Source organism: Mus caroli, unplaced genomic scaffold, assembly GCF_978045245.1.
Source record: "Mus caroli unplaced genomic scaffold, Mus_caroli_1 scaffold_7, whole genome shotgun sequence".
In the NCBI taxonomy this organism is placed as follows: domain Eukaryota; kingdom Metazoa; phylum Chordata; class Mammalia; order Rodentia; family Muridae; genus Mus; species Mus caroli.
Genome location: NW_028227262.1, coordinates 83,169,016 through 83,187,438, shown reverse-complemented (window position 1 = coordinate 83,187,438; position 18,423 = coordinate 83,169,016). Strand labels below are relative to the sequence as shown.

General features: G+C 39.8%; 1 protein-coding gene across 2 annotated transcripts in view; it reads left to right on the top strand.

Moving 5' to 3' along the window:
• The window catches only part of Tnip3 (TNFAIP3 interacting protein 3), a 109,326-nt gene that overhangs the window by 39,284 nt on the left and 51,619 nt on the right, over positions 1–18,423 (top strand). For both annotated transcript variants that reach the window (XM_029478771.2, XM_021165820.3), the window contains exon 3: positions 9,199–9,292. In XM_029478771.2, coding sequence (XP_029334631.1) covers positions 9,199–9,292 — 94 coding nt within the window. The remainder of the gene's footprint in view (positions 1–9,198; positions 9,293–18,423) is intronic.

The following is an 18,423-nucleotide window of genomic DNA, read 5'->3' as shown; positions in this document are numbered from 1 at the left end:
TTGTTGATCTTAGAGCTTGAGCCATTGGTGTTCTGTTCAGGAAAATGTCCTCTGCGCCAATGTGTTCAAAGCTATTTCTCTTTTATTAGATTCAGTGAATCTGGTTTTATGTGGAGGTCCTTGATCCATTTGAACTTGAGCTTTATACCAGGAGATAAAAATGGATCAATTGCATTCTTCTTCATGAAGACTGCCAGTATACCAGCACCATTTTAAAAGATGCTTCCTTTGTTCCACTGTATGGTTTTGGCTTCTTTGTCAAAGATCAAGTGACTATAGGTATGTGGGTTTATTTCTGGTTTATATAAGTTATATTCTATTGATCTAGCTGTCTGTCTCTGTACCAATACCATGCAGTTTATATCACTATTGCTCCCCAACACTACTGTCTGATAAAGCTGGTGCCCTCCACCAATGCCATCTCGGAGATCTGAGAAGGATATATTTGAGTAGGAAGTATAGAGCAAGCAGCCTCCAAACCAATTAAGAATGACAGAAACTTACTTGTTACATGGACAGGCAGCCTGGGCTCCTCTCTGTTGATATTGATGGCTTTGATTGGGATACAGGTTGTTAGCCTTTGCCTACCACAAAGGGCATCATTAGGTCTTCAATCATAAGACCCAGAAGATCTAAGAGATTTTCTTGTGGAATAACTTGGGGAACTGCTCTACTTTGGCAAGGCAGTGTTTACAGTTTAGGCCAGGTCCTGGCAGCATTTAAGGTATAGAACGTTTTTTTTGAGACCTTTTATTGCCTCTCTTTTTGTAGACAAAAGCAGATAAAGCAACCCACCTTGAAGGCTTGCTGTTGGTTCCATACTCTCCAAAAGGAGATATAGTGATAAGAAGAGACCTTGGGAATATTTTATGGATGCTGCCATAATTGCTTTACACAATATAGCTTAACAAAAATGCCAAAGAACATTTTAGACCTCCCTTTTAGCTTAGTAAAGATAGCTGCCAGCCATGGACTGGCTACCACACTGAGCATAGCTTGAGAGTGTATGGGACCTCAGAGCCTGCCTCTGTGAGTGTGATATCTTCTGCAGATACTTTCTATCCTATTTTTGACAGAATTCTATATTTTAAACCAAAAAATATTTTATTAAAACTTTTAATAAAATATATTAAACAAAAGGGCTGTAATTTTTATTCAAAGATAACCCACATATTCTGCCCGTCCATCTATCCTCTCTCCATCCTACATTCCTTTAATACCAAATAAGTTTTGATCAGGATTCAGTGAAATTATATAAACATCCCATTCTCCATCAAAAATTGTTATTGTCATGGAGATGAATAGTTTTATTTGTTGATTACATGCTATTTGTTTGTGCTATGGATGAAATCCTGACATGGCACTCCACCGCTAAGCTACATCTTAAGTCATAAACTGTAGTTTTATTTTTGTTTACTTTGATGTTGAAAATATTTAATCAGTTCTTGAAGAAGGATTCCCTGTTTTCTGGAAGAAAAAGAAATCCCAAGTTCATAAATTTCATTTCCTTAGGAACGTGACAAAGAGAAGAATAAAAGTAGATCACACTCCATGTGCACAAGGGTGACAGTCCTTTAATCTCAGAAAACATGTCCTATATCCTTTTGTTAAGATACTAAGGGCAAGGCCCCATGTCAGAGGTGGGAAAAGTTACAGAAAATGTTCAATCAAGTCATTGCAAGCTATCACTATATGTGAGTAATTCTGTACTTGATCATGAGCTGTCTATGTCTTCTATAGTGCAAGTAGGAAGACAGCTGATCTGTAATTCTGCTATACGGAATATCCTACAAGGATCACAACTACAAAGACAGTTAATTTTAAAAAAGAAAGAAATAGAGATGCTTTCTTTGGTTGAACAGCTACTGAAATTGTGGTAACTGAAAGAATAACATGGTTTCTGCACAAAGAAGAAATGCTTATTCATGATGCATTCTATATTTTAAACCAAAATGTATTTCATTAATACTTTTAGTAAAATATATTAAACAACAGAAATGGTCTGTAATTTTTATTCACAGGTAACCCACACATTCTGCCCTTCCATCTGTCCTCCCTCCATCTTACAACATCTCAGTCTCTGAAGTTAAAATTCAAGGTGAAAATCTCCAGGAAGGAAAGTCAATAATGCTTTTCTAATGAAATAGATGCAGAGCGCCCTCTAGGGACACCATTAATTAGTGCTGTATTTCCTACTCAAATGAGCCAAGTGGAGATGAAAGACCAGACCGCTCAGGCAGTCGTGCCTGTGTCTGCTCCAGTCTGGCTTCTCTGTTTGTGCTTCTTCTAGACATAGCCACAAGACGTTTGACATGGCATGTGGCATCAGAACAGTGACCTGGATAATCTCAAAATGCAGCAAAGAAACCAGGATCCCTCCAAGAACACAGGAGAACAATAACAGGGTCTACATCTTGGTCACCTGGGATACATGTCAGAAATGAAATACACTTTTAAAGAGTTATTTACATTATTAAGAACACATTGCCTTATATAAAACTTTTGAAAAGTTTCTTCTTGTCCAAAGACAATACTACTTTACAAGTTCTCTGAGGGTCCTCGGAGGACTCAGCCAGTAAAGGTGCCTGCCAACAGGCTTGATGGCATCCTGTGACCCACACAGTGAAAAGAAAGAACTGACCCACATAAATGAATATAAATAAATAAATAAATAAATAAATAAATAAATAAATAAATAAATAAATGCAAGTTTTTAAAGCCTTTAAAGACTATGAGTAAATGCTTTTTCTTCTCCTACTTCTCAAGCCACAGCGCTTAATGTTTTCAGTAGTATGGTAACGAAAACACTAAGACTTACTAACTTAAAACACCCCACACAATTCCTTTGTTGACTAATTAGTTTCTTCCCCCAAAGCCAGAAGCATCTGAAAATATCAACCATACTTCTTTGTGACGCTATTCTTGGGAAAGCATAAATGAAAATCTACTCATCCCAGATAGGCAATTCAGGATGTGAGAGAGTGTCTGTCCCAGGTAATTTAGTTGGTCTGACCCTCTTTCTTGGCAGTCCACCGGTCTGAGAGAGTCTTCATATTCCTTGCTGTTAATGTAACCTCAGAGAATGTGGATCCCGGTGAATCCGGTCAGCTTCAGGGACTTCTTGAAGGCATTATTTTGTTTCCTTCTTAAGTTTTGATGAACTTCCTTATAATGAAATGTTTTATTTCAGAGGAAACTGGAACATAGCACATACTAGTGAAAAGTAACTTGTAGAACTTTGAACCTTGGTCGGTATCTTTTGGTCTACAGTTCTCTGTCTAGGTACCAAACCCTGGTCTTTGAACAACTGGAAGCATCTCAAGAGTTAAACAACAAAAAGAATCTCCATAAAAAAAAAAGAAACTACTACCAATTTTTCCTTGTCTAGTACTTAAATCTTTGTTCTCCAGACACTCTTCCTTGAAAACAAGGCTTGAAACACAAGATAAAAGCTCAACTTGTGGTTCTATCAGTGAGTGGGCAGGACATGTGGACTCTAAGAAGAGAAAACTCTGGCTCTGAACCCTTGTCCCAGCTTTGCTGTCTGTCCTCTGTCCTGCTGCGTGTGGCTTCTCTATCACCTAGGAGATGAAGTGAGAGGTCATGTGATTACTCCCAGAAGTATGGTTTTCTGTTTTGTCTGTTGAGTGTAATTATTTTTCCCAGGAATTTACCTACATTCTGGTGCTAATTAAATAGCTATATCATGAATCCATAAAACAAAGTCTTTTTATTTTTTTTTTTTAGTTATATGCTCGCCACACACCACCAATGCTAGCTAGAAAGATGCAGGTGCCCAGCGACATTAACATATGATGTGCAAGAAATTGAGAGCACGGATCACATACAGGCTAAAATGAACATTTTCTCAGGGTTTTATTCAGCACATGAATAAACAATGTATACCAAAATAGAAAGTAGTTCAGTCACAGAGCACTTGAAGAACTAGGCAATTGAGGAGAACTGCTAAAATAGAAGTGGCAGATTAGACTCAAAACTCCCCTTTCAGGCAATAATCCATAATGTTTGAGGATTATTTTCTACCAGAAATGATTCTACTGGTCAGCAGTAGCTTGGCTCTGATCAGATAATAAAATGTAAATAATTAAATGACTCTGGGTACGCTTTGTAAACAATAGCATTCAAGAGAGTTGTTTGAGGGGATGAATGTTTTGAATATTTTAAAAGATGTTTCGGCTGGAAATGTTTGAACTAATTCTGAAAGCACAAGAACTCCAAATATTCCTGGCAGTTACTCATTCCTCTCCCTGTCCTCTCTGCTGGTCTCCTGGGCTTCTGGGAGGAGAGTTGTCAGTGGAGAAACTAACCGCCATCTCATAGAAGCTGGGGGAAGCTAAGTTTCAAAAGTTTATTGCCAAATTGGCCTCACACACTGTCCCCACTTTTCTACTAATTCCTTTATAATATGTCATGAAATTTTGCTTTAAATTGGCTGTAGGGAGGGGTAGTAGTGCATGAACATGTATGTGGAAGCAAGATGACAATCTGGCATTCATTCTTCAGGCACCATGAGCCACCTGTTTCTGAAACATGATCTGAGACAGTCTAGGGCTCAGCAAGACCTAGATGGCTGGGCAAAGAGCCCTGGGACTCTCCATGTCCTTGTCTCCCTAGTGCTGAGATTGTGTCTAGGGGCTTGGTGTGATGTATTTTTGTAGTTTCTAGGGTATCAAACTCAGATCTGAGGGTTTGTGAAGAAAGAAAAGACAGAGCTGTTTTCCCAGCCTCTCTAGTTTTTTTAATTATTATTATTGTTGCTGTTTTGTTTTGCACTCTGTTGCAAGCCTCAGTTCATTGTATTATAATAAGAACATAATAATATGTATGCAATTAATTAGTGATCTAAAAAGAAAACAGACACCTACCAAGTGTAATGTTTTTTTTTTTTTTTTGCCCTCAGTTGTCAGAATTGTGACTCTGTAGAAAAGAAGCAAGCCTGCATTTCTCTTATTTTTAGGAAACATTAAAATTCATAACACATAAGAAAGTATACTAATTAAAAGAAAAGTACAAAATATTTCCACCTACTTAGTTTTTCCATTTACTAGACAATATTCTAAAAAAATGTGTTCATATTCTTATAACACCTAAATGGATTGCCTTCTATCCAATGGTGTTACTAAACATTTTATTATCTCTTACACTAAATTGAATTTCTGTGCTTTTAAAATTATTTTTCCTTTTCTTTTTAGCAATATATTAAATTTCTGAGTTCTACTTTCCAAACACACTTGTGACAACCCTTAGTGACTTTAGAATAAAGCAACAATAATAAAGCGTCATTTGGGAGCATCCAGCAAAAGCTGCCTTCCTTGGGTGTGTATCACTGAGCCTAACAGAAGTAAAACCGCATTGTTTTCCTAGTCTATGAACCAAGCCAACAGGGTGCACAGAGGGACTTACAACTAGAAGCACTGTGCTTGACCTCTGATGAGTATTTATCTATTTAACTTCTACTAAATGTTTCCACAGTATTCAAATGAATTTTCTCAGTCATACCCGTAGTGGCACAGACACTGACAGCAACTTTTTCAATGAGAATAGCACATTAGCTCAAGTCCCGTCCAAGATGTGATACCCAGGTCGATGCCCTTTCCTCTTCCATTCAGCAGCCAGCTAAGCACTGGCTGTGCTTGCCCATCCCACTCTCCATAGAGGTGGCCAAACTACCTGCTTCCTGTCACTTACCTGTGCTCTCCTTTGCTGCCACTTCTCTTCTTCCTAGAGTGATTGAAGGCAGTTAAGAGAACCTCCCTCATCAGAATGGTCAGGAATCCACCTCTCAGTAAGGATGCCTCTTGCCTGTGAGTCTGGCAAATACACTTTCAACCATACTTCAAGGTCTAACTATGGGGCCGACCCTTTAACCACCTGTTCAAGTGCAGAGAGAAGGGAGCTGCCAGTCTTCATGCACACCCAGCTATCAAGTGAAGTGGTGAGAATCCTCACTGCATGTGGTTTTTCTCCATGACGTCAGTGCTTTGCAGTAGTGAACACATAACCCAGGTGGTAAAGACAGGGCCTCTCCAAGGGTAATGAATGCTCAAATGCTCATTTCTGAAGCTGTTATTAGGACCCTCTTGCTTGATAACCTATGTTCTGCCTCATTTGACCCCTAAGTGTGAGGTTATTTATATATATTTTAGACAACTTAATGTTTACAATTGGGTTAACAGGTATTTTGAATTAAACATTGCCAAGGGATCACTCTACTCAATAATCAATATTTATGGAGGGCTTATATCTGCCAAGGGACAGAACAGCAAATAAAAGTGAATGAACATTTTCATGGAAAGTATAGAGGGAACTGAACTTTGAAAAGATATCAAGATAATTAGAAGTCCGGGAAGAAAATAAAGCAGAACTGAGGGACAACACTAGCAAGAATATAGAACGCTGGTTCAGGTGGCAGGAAAACAGAAGTATCCTTAATGAAGTGACATTTAAGCTAAAACGTAAATGAACTGGATAAGTGAGAGCCACAAAAGCAATGGCAGCTGCAGGGACCCAGAAAGCGAACTGTGTTTCATAAACTATGAAGAAGTCATCATGGAAACAAACAGGGAGGAGAGAATCAAAGACAAAGTTAGCAAGGCAGCAAGGCATCAGAACATTTCAGGACCTGGACCTCAGAGTGGGTCTTCTCAAGGATTCCTCATGCCTGCGGTCTCAAATGCACAGAAATGTGTAGTTCCGCCAAAGGTTACAATACCAGAAAACAGTGTGGCCTCTTGGCAGGCAAGACTGGCTCATAGTACAAGAGAGAATGTTCCCTGGAGGGAACTGTCTTCAGTACACTCCAGTTCTGAAAGGAAAGGTTGAAGGTCAGTTTCTGTTCTGGTTAATCGTGATGCTCCAGTGAGACTAGCAAAGCACAGCCTTGGGCATGCCTGCAAGGGAAAATCTGCTCTCACTCCTGCTCCAAAAGACTAGATAAGAAAAAGGACAGTTACCCACACAGCCGTCATTTGGGGCTGCCTGAGCCTTCTTTGTTACTGTCCTGCTAGCCTGCTCCACCCTGGTGCAAAGCAATTGATCCAGCTGGCCTTGGACAGAAACCTCTGAGACACTAAAAGACATTATCTTTCTTCTTGTAATTATTTCTTTGAACTATTTGTTAGTGACAAAAAGCCAACATAGTTACGGAAGGAGTCTTAAGAGTCCTCCTAGAGAAGTGTGGAATCCTTGCAGGTAGGTTCAGATTCTGCCCAGTACTAACTCAGTCCTTTAGGCCATGAAAGGTGGAAAGGTACTCCATAGATTTCAGCTTGGCAGTAGGATAGTGTTTCTATAGATTCTGTTTTGCAGCAAGAGAGTGTGAGGTGTACTTGTCAGTATACGGTACAGACATTTCACAGCCTGCTAGGAATATTAAAGGGAATATGAAGGTCAAGTTGCATTATTTATGTTTTTTTTTACTACAAATAACAGAAAACAAATAAAACTAGATCTATTGGTTTGAAAAATACAGATGGTTAATTCTAGATACAGAGCACTAAGGTCGGTTGTTTACTTTGAGTCTAATAATTGTGAACAAATTCAAGTGTTATCGTAAGTCTAGATGTTACTGATTTCTCTTGGAGGCTGCTATATGGAAGGTACCAGGTTGGGCAGACAATCCAGGCAGCCACTGCCATGCAGACTCGCTGTTAGGCCTTCCAATTCCATTCTTATTTTATTTGGAGACAATTAGAACTTCTTAGCCTGTGGGGCTCAAAATCTCTCTGTCTCTCTGTCTGTCTCTGTCTGTCTGTCTGTCTCTATCTATCTATCTATCTATCTATCTATCTATCTATCTATCTATCTATCTATGTATCTATCTATCTATCTATCTCGCTCTCTCTCGTGTGTGTGTGTGTGTGTGTGTGTAGAAATAACAGTTACCGGAAAGTTAATGGGATAATTTTCTTGAGTTGTGTTTTAATGAGAAGCGTTCACATTCATTCCAACACAGCATAACGGGAGATACTGATGTGGACTGCGGCAGTATCAGGCATGGAGGGGTAGGCTCACAACCAAACTGACAAGAATCCTGGTCTTGCACTGAAAGGGATGCTACACTGTCAGAGCCATCAGCAACAGGTCACTGGACAGAGCAAAACTTACGGAATGCGCGGCGGAATGAAGCAAATTTAGGTTCTCCTTACTGGAGCTTCAATATACTCCTCAGCTGGAAAGTACTATTTCCCACTGATGGCAAGTAATTGCTTCAGGGTTTGTTGTCTGGTTTAACTGGAGTTATACAAGTAGCAAAAATAGTTAAGAGGGGCTACGGAAAGGAGTGAATATTTCTAGAATTTCACATTCTTTGTGTACAATGGCCCTGCCATATCCTCTCTTTGGCTCCTGAGATGCCAATTAAGTGTGCATTATCATCTGTCATATTCACTTTGCCCAGGTTTGCATGTATTACTTTTTACTAATCCTCTCCTCAAACAGTGTCTCTCTCTCTCTCTCTCTCTCTCTCTGTGTGTGTGTGTGTGTGTGTGTGTATGTATGTGTATGTATATGTATATATGTATGTGTATATATGTATATCACATGTTTATTTGGGCAGTGTGGCTGGGGAGATGATTCAGCAAGTCATGCACTTGCCACAGAAAGCATAAGGACCTAAGTTTGAATCCACACACAAGCTATTCACAGTAGCACACCCCTGTAATCCCAGGATTTCCTTGGCAAGATATGAGGGGGATGGGGAAAGGAGAGTCCCAGAAACTTGTAGCCCAGCTAACCTGGAGCACAATAGCGAACAACAAAGCCTTCTCAGACAAGGTGGAGCAGAAGGCCAACACCTCCAACCTCCATATGCCTGCTATACTATGCATGCATCCACAGTCTTAGAGACTCACTCTCTCATTTTCTCTCTTCTCATATTCTCTCTCTCTCTCTCTCTCTCTTTCTCTCACTTGCACACACACACAAGAGGCCACTCTATAGATATGAGTTTGGTCCTGTCCTACAAGGTTTACTGGGTGTGATTTTACGAGCAAATCAACATTCTGAACTCATGTTAATATAGCTAAAATGAGGGTAGCAGTGACTGTTAGTAAGGAGCGTTGTTGATAAAGAATGATGGCAGAAAGTTACCTTGCACAAATGCCACCTTCCTGCATGTAAACTCACTGCATCTTTGAATAACTTTCAATCACATTTGTCATGTGTCCTGCTTTCCAGGTGTGAGAGCATGGAGCTTGATTACAAAATCCGGGATCTGATAGCAGGTGGCCCAGAGACCACAGCCAGCCACAGAAATGTCCATTCTCCAAAGGTAAGGAGTCATTCTCTTCCTGCTTTCTCTCAACACACACTCTACAATGTGTTCATCCAAGTCATTTATAGTCAGCCATGAACGTTCTTGATGCTGAGAAGGTAGTATGAATCAGAACAAATCTTATCTTCCAGTCAATATGAGGCCCCTGCTAGGTAGAGGCCTAAAGCAAAGGAGAACAAGAACTGAGTCCTGCTAGTAGAAAGAGCACTGAGTACCAATGGCATCTATCTTTGGAGAAGGTGACCCAGTTGGCTAAGGTCAGCACAATTCATATCCATGTTCATTTGCAGTTGATTTTATTTCTTTCTGCATTGCTTCAAAGAGTGGGGGAGGAGCGCTTTATTGCTAAGGAATTGTTTTGGATTTTTATTTTCTTTGAAGATATTTGTTTGTGGTACTGCCGTGTAAATAGAGATAATAAGCTACTGCTTGGGATGTGGTAGATGACTTTTCAGGGATGCCTCATAAAACACAGGGGACTGCGCAGATCTGGACAATCCTCAATTTAGAACTCATCTCTAACAATCGTTTCTAAGATCCAACATACTTTTGCATTCATGGCTGCTGTTAAAAAATGAATATATAAGATTTTGATCCAAGTAATTTTAGTTCTTATCAGTAAAGTAGCACACAGAAGGCTATAAAAATTCAAGACAAATATTTTGTGTAGAGCAAATTGGGACTAGATGACCCTAAAGAACATATATTGCCATAGAAAAATTGCAACAATAAATTCACATGCTTTTTTTCTTAAGAAATATCTCAGAATTCTACAAGCTTCAGCCACCACTGAACACAGACATAGACACTATAAGACTCCTACCTTGAAAATGCATCATTGTTAGGGAGCACATTTCAGGATCTCTCTCTCTCTCTCTCTCTCTCTCTCTCTCTCTCTCTCTCTCTCTCTCTCTCTCTCTCTCACACACACACACACACACACACACACACACACACCTGTCTTACTAAATTATTATTACTCCAAAATCTCTTTCGTTCATGTCACTGAATGGAGGGATGTAAAAGCCTGGCTCTTTTAAAAGTTATCAGTGAACCTCTGCCAGCAATTAGAATGCTTAAAACAGCCCCCTCTAGTTTCTTGCCTATTCAGCTATCAGAGCATTTTTCTTCTTTAACAGAAGAGATGTGTTTTTTCTCCTCTGATGCTTATCTCATCTCAGAAGGAAATGTGCTAGGGACCACTGATATCTCCATAATAATCTTGGCCTGTGTTCTCTTACCACACAGTTCTAGGCTCCTAACTAACTTTCTCATTGTTCTGTGCATTCACTTCCATGGATCCTGCTTCGTAGGAAAACCGTCTTCTGTCTTTACACATCACAGGGTATCAAGTTCTAACCACTGTGTGGGCTTAATGTGAACTTGTTAATGGGTTGATGTTTTCTAACTTCTCTGTGGCCCACAAGGCAATGGCATCTGCAGAGACTGTAAGAAGGAAACTGTGGGGTTTAAAGAAATTGAAGGATCTGTGAATTGGCCATTGAAAAACAAGAAAACAGAAGAGGCAAATAAGATCCAGAAGAGCACATTGTGAAAATCATCACTGTAAGATTAATTGCTAAACAGTACTGCTCCCATGTGGCCACACTCTACCTCCACATGCCAACTTGAAATACGTTCATCTTCCCACTCTTTCAAAGTTTAGCTGAGCCAACTGACCTCCCCATCGAAACCCACAGCACAAAATTAGTAGCTTCTAGTTGGGTGGTAGTAATGCATTCCTTTAATTCCAGGCAGAAACAGGTAGATCTCTGAGTCTGAGGCCAGCCTGGCTTACAGAGTAAGTTCTTGGACAACCAGGGCTGCACAGAAAAGCCATCTTGAAAATCCAAAAACAAACAGACAAAAACCTTTACAAACAAACAAAAAAAGCTTTTACTTTTACAAATGTAATTGACATTTGTACATTTCTGTTCATCCATCCTCTCACTTTCAATCCACACTACCCAGAACTCAATTTTCTTCAAATGTGTTACACATTGATATCTACAGTCTTCTCATACACTTTGTTTCTCTGGTCCTTTTCTTTTCATTTTTCTTCATATTGTTTCCTTTAGTCACCTCCTTGAGCCTATAGTAGGACTCAGGAGTGTGTCTACAATTCTTCACTCATGAAACTCTAAGACACACATACCTCCTACATATGGACTTGGAAATTGTGGGTGTGTGCCACTGTAGTGAAAGTACTTATTGGTATTGCCTTAGCTGACAGTGTGAACCTGGGAGAATGGAGCCTAAAATGAAGTGGATAGAAGTGTATGTGCAATATGCATCTTTATTTGGGGCATCAGGCAATTTATATGCTGAGGGCATTCTGAGGGCTAGGTAAAATCATATGGGCAAAGTTCACTTGAGGTCACAAGGGCAAGGTCATATCCAGTTGTTCTCAACCTGTGGGTCATGACACTTTGGGCATCAAATGACACATTCACAGGGTCACCTAAGACCATCAGAAAACATAATAGCATTCATAACAGTAACAAATTTATAGTTATGAAGTAGCAACAAAGGGTCATGAGGAACTGTATTAAAGGGTCACAGTATTAGGAAGGTGAGAACCACTGGTTAGGCCATATACAGTCACAGACCAACTTCTGTTTGGAAAGATCACTCTGAATAATAATGTGTGATCTAAAGTAAACCGACTCCTTTATTACACCTGGAAAGGGCACAAAAGCACATTCTAATAACAACCCTTGTTATGAAGAAACGGAGATTAACAAGACTTTTGTCTTGCTTCTTTGGAGTTATTCCACAAGTTCTCAAAATCTCCCCTCAAGCAGGTTCACTCATGGACCATGTTCTGGTGGCCAATGAACTCACCAGGGATTAGATCACCCGGAGATGGAAGTACAGGAAGTTGTGAGTGAGTGCTGAGAAATGAACTCAGGTACTCTGGAAGAATGCCAAGTTCTTTTAATGCCAACTCTCTTACCTCAAATTTGGAGTTTCTGGATATGTGCACTTATTTTGTCAATGGAAATAATTTTTTTCCACACAATATATTCTCACATCTCCTTTCAGATTCCCCCAGCTCCTTCCCCCACCACATGTCCAACTCCATGTCTCTTTCCTTAGAAAACAGGCAAATATAGAGACAATCAATCCAGAATAAAATAAAACAAACAAAGGGAAAGAAACAAAGGGAAAGCATTAGAAACACAAGTGCAGCAACAAAACCCATAACCCCTCAAAGCCAAAAACCATAATATAAAAAAAGACAAGCAGGGTTTAAAAAACAATACCCAAACCGGGCATTACGCTGCCACAGTCTCTATGAATTCATATGTGCACCAGTCCTGTAATGTGCAGAGGTATTGTTTCCTTACTGCCTTCTATCACCTCTGTCTTCTACAATCTACCACTACCATGACCTAGTGGTACTTCATTTGGTGTGAAGGCTCTAGTTAAGCCACACCTTAAATTCCCCATATTCAACAAGATATGTTTCCAGCAATAGGGTGTTACCATCCATTTTTGGGGGGAAAACCAATAGCCGTAGCAATAGTCTGAGTTGTTTGAGCTGCCCCTTGGTCAATAACTTAATTATATGTAACTCATTTTTGGGTTTGGAGTTTTCATTTGATGGGGAAAGAAATCTAGTCAGGGTTTCATTCTCTTGTTATTTGGTGATTCTATTTACATTTCTTTCATATATGTAGATATTTTGAGAATTCCTACTGCAGGAGGTTTCCATTATGACCCCTCAAGTGGAGCTTAGTGTTAGCTGTCCCTCCCTGGAGTCCGTTTCTTTCTCCCCTTTCCCTCCCTCTCTCTGTTTACTCTTCTGTTTCAGTCCACCTCCCTGTCTCTCCCTAACGATATATGCTATTTCCTCTTCCAGTCCACCTCCCTGTCTCTCCCTAATGATACATGCTATTTCCTCTTCCAGTCCACCTCCCTGTCTCTCCCTAACGATATATGCTATTTCCTCTTCCAGTCCACCTCCCTGTCTCTCCCTAATGATACATGCTATTTCCTCTTCCAGTCCACCTCCCTGTCTCTCCCTAATGATACATGCTATTTCCTCTTCCAGTCCACCTCCCTGTCTCTCCCTAACGATATATGCTATTTCCTCTTCCAGTCCACCTCCCTGTCTCTCCCTAATGATACATGCTATTTCCTCTTCCAGTCCACCTCCCTGTCTCTCCCTAATGATACATGCTATTTCCTCTTCCAGTCCACCTCCCTGTCTCTCCCTAACGATATATGCTATTTCCTCTTCCTTGGGAGATCCTTTCCTCCCTCCTAGTCCCCTAATCTATTCCTAACCTCTTTGGCTATACCTATTGAAGACTTAAAAGCTGACATATAAGAGAACACACACACACACACTCATGGTTTCTTTTTGAGTTGGGTTACTTCCTGACTCAAGATGATTTTCTTTAGGTCTATCCTCTTCCCTGTGGATTTTATGGTATCTTTTTTGACCTCCCCTTTACAGCTGAGCCCTTGAAGTTTGAAAGCTGTTATCCTTCACCTGCAGCAGAGAGCGAAGTATTTCCATGATGCAGAAAGTCCTCTGTGTGCATTGGAAGAAGGATCTAATGTTTATTTATAGTTACTTTGACATCTATAATGAGAATCGGGGCCATCTTTATCTTTGTTTTACTAATAAAAATATTAAGCTCCAGAAATAATTTAAATCATTGCCAAAATCTACAAAATTATATAGTACCAAGGGTGTAAAATCACTCATGGGTATTTTCCCCACAATACATTGTTGAAGTCTACATATTCTTCTACCTCTCAAAATGTGCTTGTTCTGCCACTTCTCAAAAAGTCCCTCCATAATCCTCTAGTGGGCTGTAAGATTTCATATACTGCATCTTTTCTTCTGGAAGCCTGTAGTGGTGAATTAGTTAAACCACTTTGGCTTAAGTGCTCACCTTCCCAAGAGCTCACTAGATTTGCGAATGAAAGACACAAATATGCCCACTAATTTTGATGTGCCTTGACTACTAATTCAATGGTTGGGCATTTCTAATCCTCCCCGTGACTAGCATACATTCTCCCCTCCAGCTTTCCTGCTCACCTTGCTAAATCCACATTTCATCTCTGCTACCCAGATCCAAACAGGGGCATGGCCACTAGGACCATTTTCTCTGGATTTTTATATGGCTGGTTGCTTTCTTTCCTGCAGCTCTTTCATCTGATCCTTCTGCCTCATGGTAATTCTCTGTCTTTCCGTTCTTTCCCAGTGTCTCGCCTGTGCAATCTAAAAGTCCTGTCTCTATCTCTCTGCCCAACCATTGGCTGTATGGCAATTCTTAATTATCAGTGAAGCCAGCTGGGGGCAGAGACTTTCAGATCGGGAAGTTCAGCTTTTTGATAGCCAAGATAAGAAAAACCACTAGAACCAATCAATCCCCCAACAGAATCCCTGGATACTTGCCTACTGAATGAACTGTTCTGTCCCTGTTCAGATCATTCACTAAACCTATTGCCATGTTCATGCTCCGATACAGTGTGAGTCCCTCCCTGCTTCGGTGTAAGCATCTGCCTTCTTTCTACTTCATCCATAAGTGTTATTACTTTAGTTCTAGGGTCATACATGAATAACCTTATGTTCTCTACTAGTCATGAAATTTTTATTTGTTATGTTCAATCCTTTTTAATTTTGTAAATATGTGTACATATATTTGATATACATATGCCAAGACAAGTTTTGTGGAGATAAGAGGACAACTGGAAAGAGTTGTTCTCTCCTTCTACCATGTTAGTTTCAGAAGTCAAGTTCAGATCATCAGACTTGTTGACACACATCTTTACCCACTGAGCCATCCCACTGGTTGGTTGGTCATAGGTTTTTAGAAAGTTAAGTTGTTTAGAATCATACAAAACATATCACAATGGGGATTTTCCTAAAAGATATCAGCAATAAACAGTTTGTTCAATGACATGGGCTATAATAGAGTGAGATTTAGAATAGATTGCCCCTACAATTTCCTTACAAATCATTCTCAAGATCCATAGAGGGAACTAATGTACTGTGTATGTATAGGAATCAAGTTTTTTATTATTGTGAAAAATGTCTGAGAATTTAAAGGAGGAAAAATTTGGCTCACTTTTTTTTTTTTAAAGCTTCATTTTCTTTTTTTTTTTTTTTTTTTTTTTAAATATTTTTATTACATATTTTCCTCAATTACATTTCCAATACTATCCCAAAAGTCCCCCATAGCGCCCCCCACTTCCCTACCCACCCATTCCCATTCTTTTGGCCCTGGCATTCCCCTATATTGGGGCATATAAAGTTTGCAAGTCCAATGGGCCTCTCTTTCCAGTGATGGCTGACTAGGCCATCTTTCGATACATATGCAGCTAGAGACAAGAGCTCCAGGGTTCTGGTTAGTACATCATGTTGTTCCAACAATAGGGTTGCAGATCCCTTTAGCTCCTTGGGTACTTTCTCTAGCTTCTCCATTGGGAGCCCTGTGATACATCCACTAGCTGACTGTGAACATCCACTCCTGTGTTTGCTAGGCCCCGGCATCGTCTCACAAGAGACAGCTATATTTGGGTCCTTTCAGCAAGATCTTACTAGTGTATGCAATGGTGTCAGCATTTAGAAGCTGATTATGGGACGGATCCCTGGATACAGCAGTCTCTAAATGGTCCATCCTTTCATCACAGCTACGAACTTTGTCTCTGTAACTCCTTCCCTGGGTGTTTTGTTCCCAATTCTAAGAAGGTGCACAATGTCCACACTTTGGTCTTCATTCTTCTTGAGTTTCATGCGTTTATCAAATTGTATCTTATATCTTGGGTATCCTAAGTTTTGGGCTAATATCCACTTATCAATGAATACATATTGTGTGAGATCTTTTGTGATTGTGTTACTTCACTCAAGATGATGCCCTCCAGGTCCATCCATTTGGCTAGGAATTTCATAAATTCATTCTTTTTAATAGCTGAGTAGTACTCCATTGTGTAAATGTACCATAATTTCTGTATCCATTCCTCTGTTGAGGGACATCTGGGTTCTTTCCAGCTTCTGGCTATTATAAATAGGGCTGCTATGAACATAGTGGAGCATGTGTCCTTTTTACCGGTTGGGACATCTTCTGGATATATGCCCAGGAGAGGTATTGCTGGATCCTCCGGTAGTACTATGTCCAATTTTCTGAGGAACCGCCAGACTGATTTCCAGAGTGGTTGTACAAGCTTGCAATCCCACCAACAATGGAGGAGTGTTCCACTTTCTCCACATCCTCGCCAGCATCTGCTGTCACCTGAATTTTTGATCTTAGCCATTCTGACTGGTGTGAGGTGGAATCTCAGGGTTTTTTTGATTTGCATTTCCCTGATGATTAAGGATGTTGAACATTTTTTCAGGTGCTTCTCTGCCATTCGGTATTCCTCAGGTGAGAATTCTTTGTTCAGTTCTGAGCCCCATTTTTTAATGGGGTTATTTGACTTTCTGGAGTCCACCTTCTTGAGTTCTTTATATATATTGGATATTAGTCCCTTATCTGATTTAGGATAGGTGAAGATCCTTTCCCAATCTGTTGGTGGTTTTTTTGTCTTATTGATGGTGTCTTTAGCCTTGCAGAAGCTTTGTAGTTTCATGAGGTCCCACTTGTCAATTCTCGATCTTACAGCACAAGCCATTACTGTTCTATTCAGGAATTTTTCCCCTGTGCCCATATCTTCAAGGCTTTTCCCCACTTTCTCCTCTATAAGTTTCAGTGTCTCTGGTTTTATGTGAAGTTCCTTGATCCACTTAGACTTGACCTTAGTACAAGGAGATAGGAATGGATCGATTCGCATTCTTCTACATGTTAACAACCAGTTGTGCCAGCACCATTTGTTGAAAATGCTGTCTTTCTTCCACTGGATGTTTTTAGCTCCCTTGTCGAAGATCAAGTGACCATAGGTGTGTGGGTTCATTTCTGGGTCTTCAATTCTATTCCATTGGTCTATTTGTCTGTCACTATACCAGTACCATGCAGTTTTTATCACAATTGCTCTGTAGTAGAGCTTTAGGTCCGGCATGGTGATTCCACCAGAGGTTCTTTTATCCTTGAGGAGAGTTTTTGCTATCCTAGGTTTTTTGTTATTCCAGATGAATTTGCAGATTGCACTTTCTAATTCGTTGAAGAATTGATTTGGAATTTTGATGGGGATTGCATTGAATCTGTAGATTGCTTTTGGCAAGATAGCCATTTTTACAATGTTGATCCTGCCAATCCATGAGCATGGGAGATCTTTCCATCTTCTGAGATCTTCTATAATTTCTTTCTTCAGAGACTTGAAGTTTTTATTATACAGATCTTTCACTTCCTTGGTTAGAGTCACGCCAAGATATTTTATATTATTTGTGACTATTGAGAAGGGTGTTGTTTCCCTGATTTCTTTCTCAGCCTGTTTATTCTTTGTGTAGAGAAAGGCCATTGATTTGTTTGAGTTAATTTTATATCCAGCTACTTCACCGAAGCTGTTTATCAGGCTTAGGAGTTCTCTGGTGGAATTTTTAGGGTCACTTATATATACTATCATATCATCTGCAAAAAGTGATATTTTGACTTCATCTTTTCCAATTTGTATCCCTTTGATCTCCTTTTGTTGTCGAATTGCTCTGGCTAGGACTTCAAGTACAATGTTGAATAGGTATGGAGAAAGTGGACAGCCTTGTCTAGTCCCTGATTTTAGAGGGATTGCTTCAAGCTTCTCACCATTTACTTTGATGTTGGCTACTGGTTTGCTGTAGATTGCTTTTATCATGTTTAGGTATGGGCCTTGAATTCCTGATCTTTCCAAGACTTTTATCATGAATGGGTGTTGGATCTTGTCAAATGCTTTTTCCGCATCTAAGGAGATGACCATGTGGTTTTTGTCTTTGAGTTTGTTTATATACTGGATTACGTTGATGGATTTCCGTATATTGAACCATCCCTGCATCCCTGGGATGAAACCTACTTGGTCAGGATGGATGATTGTTTTGATGTGTTCTTGGATTCGGTTAGCAAGAACTTTATTGAGGATTTTTGCATCAATATTCATAAGGGATATTGGTCTGAAGTTTTCTATCTTTGTTGGGTCTTTTTGTGGTTTAGGTATCAGAGTAATTGTGGCTTCATAGAATGAGTTGGGTAGAGTACCTTCTG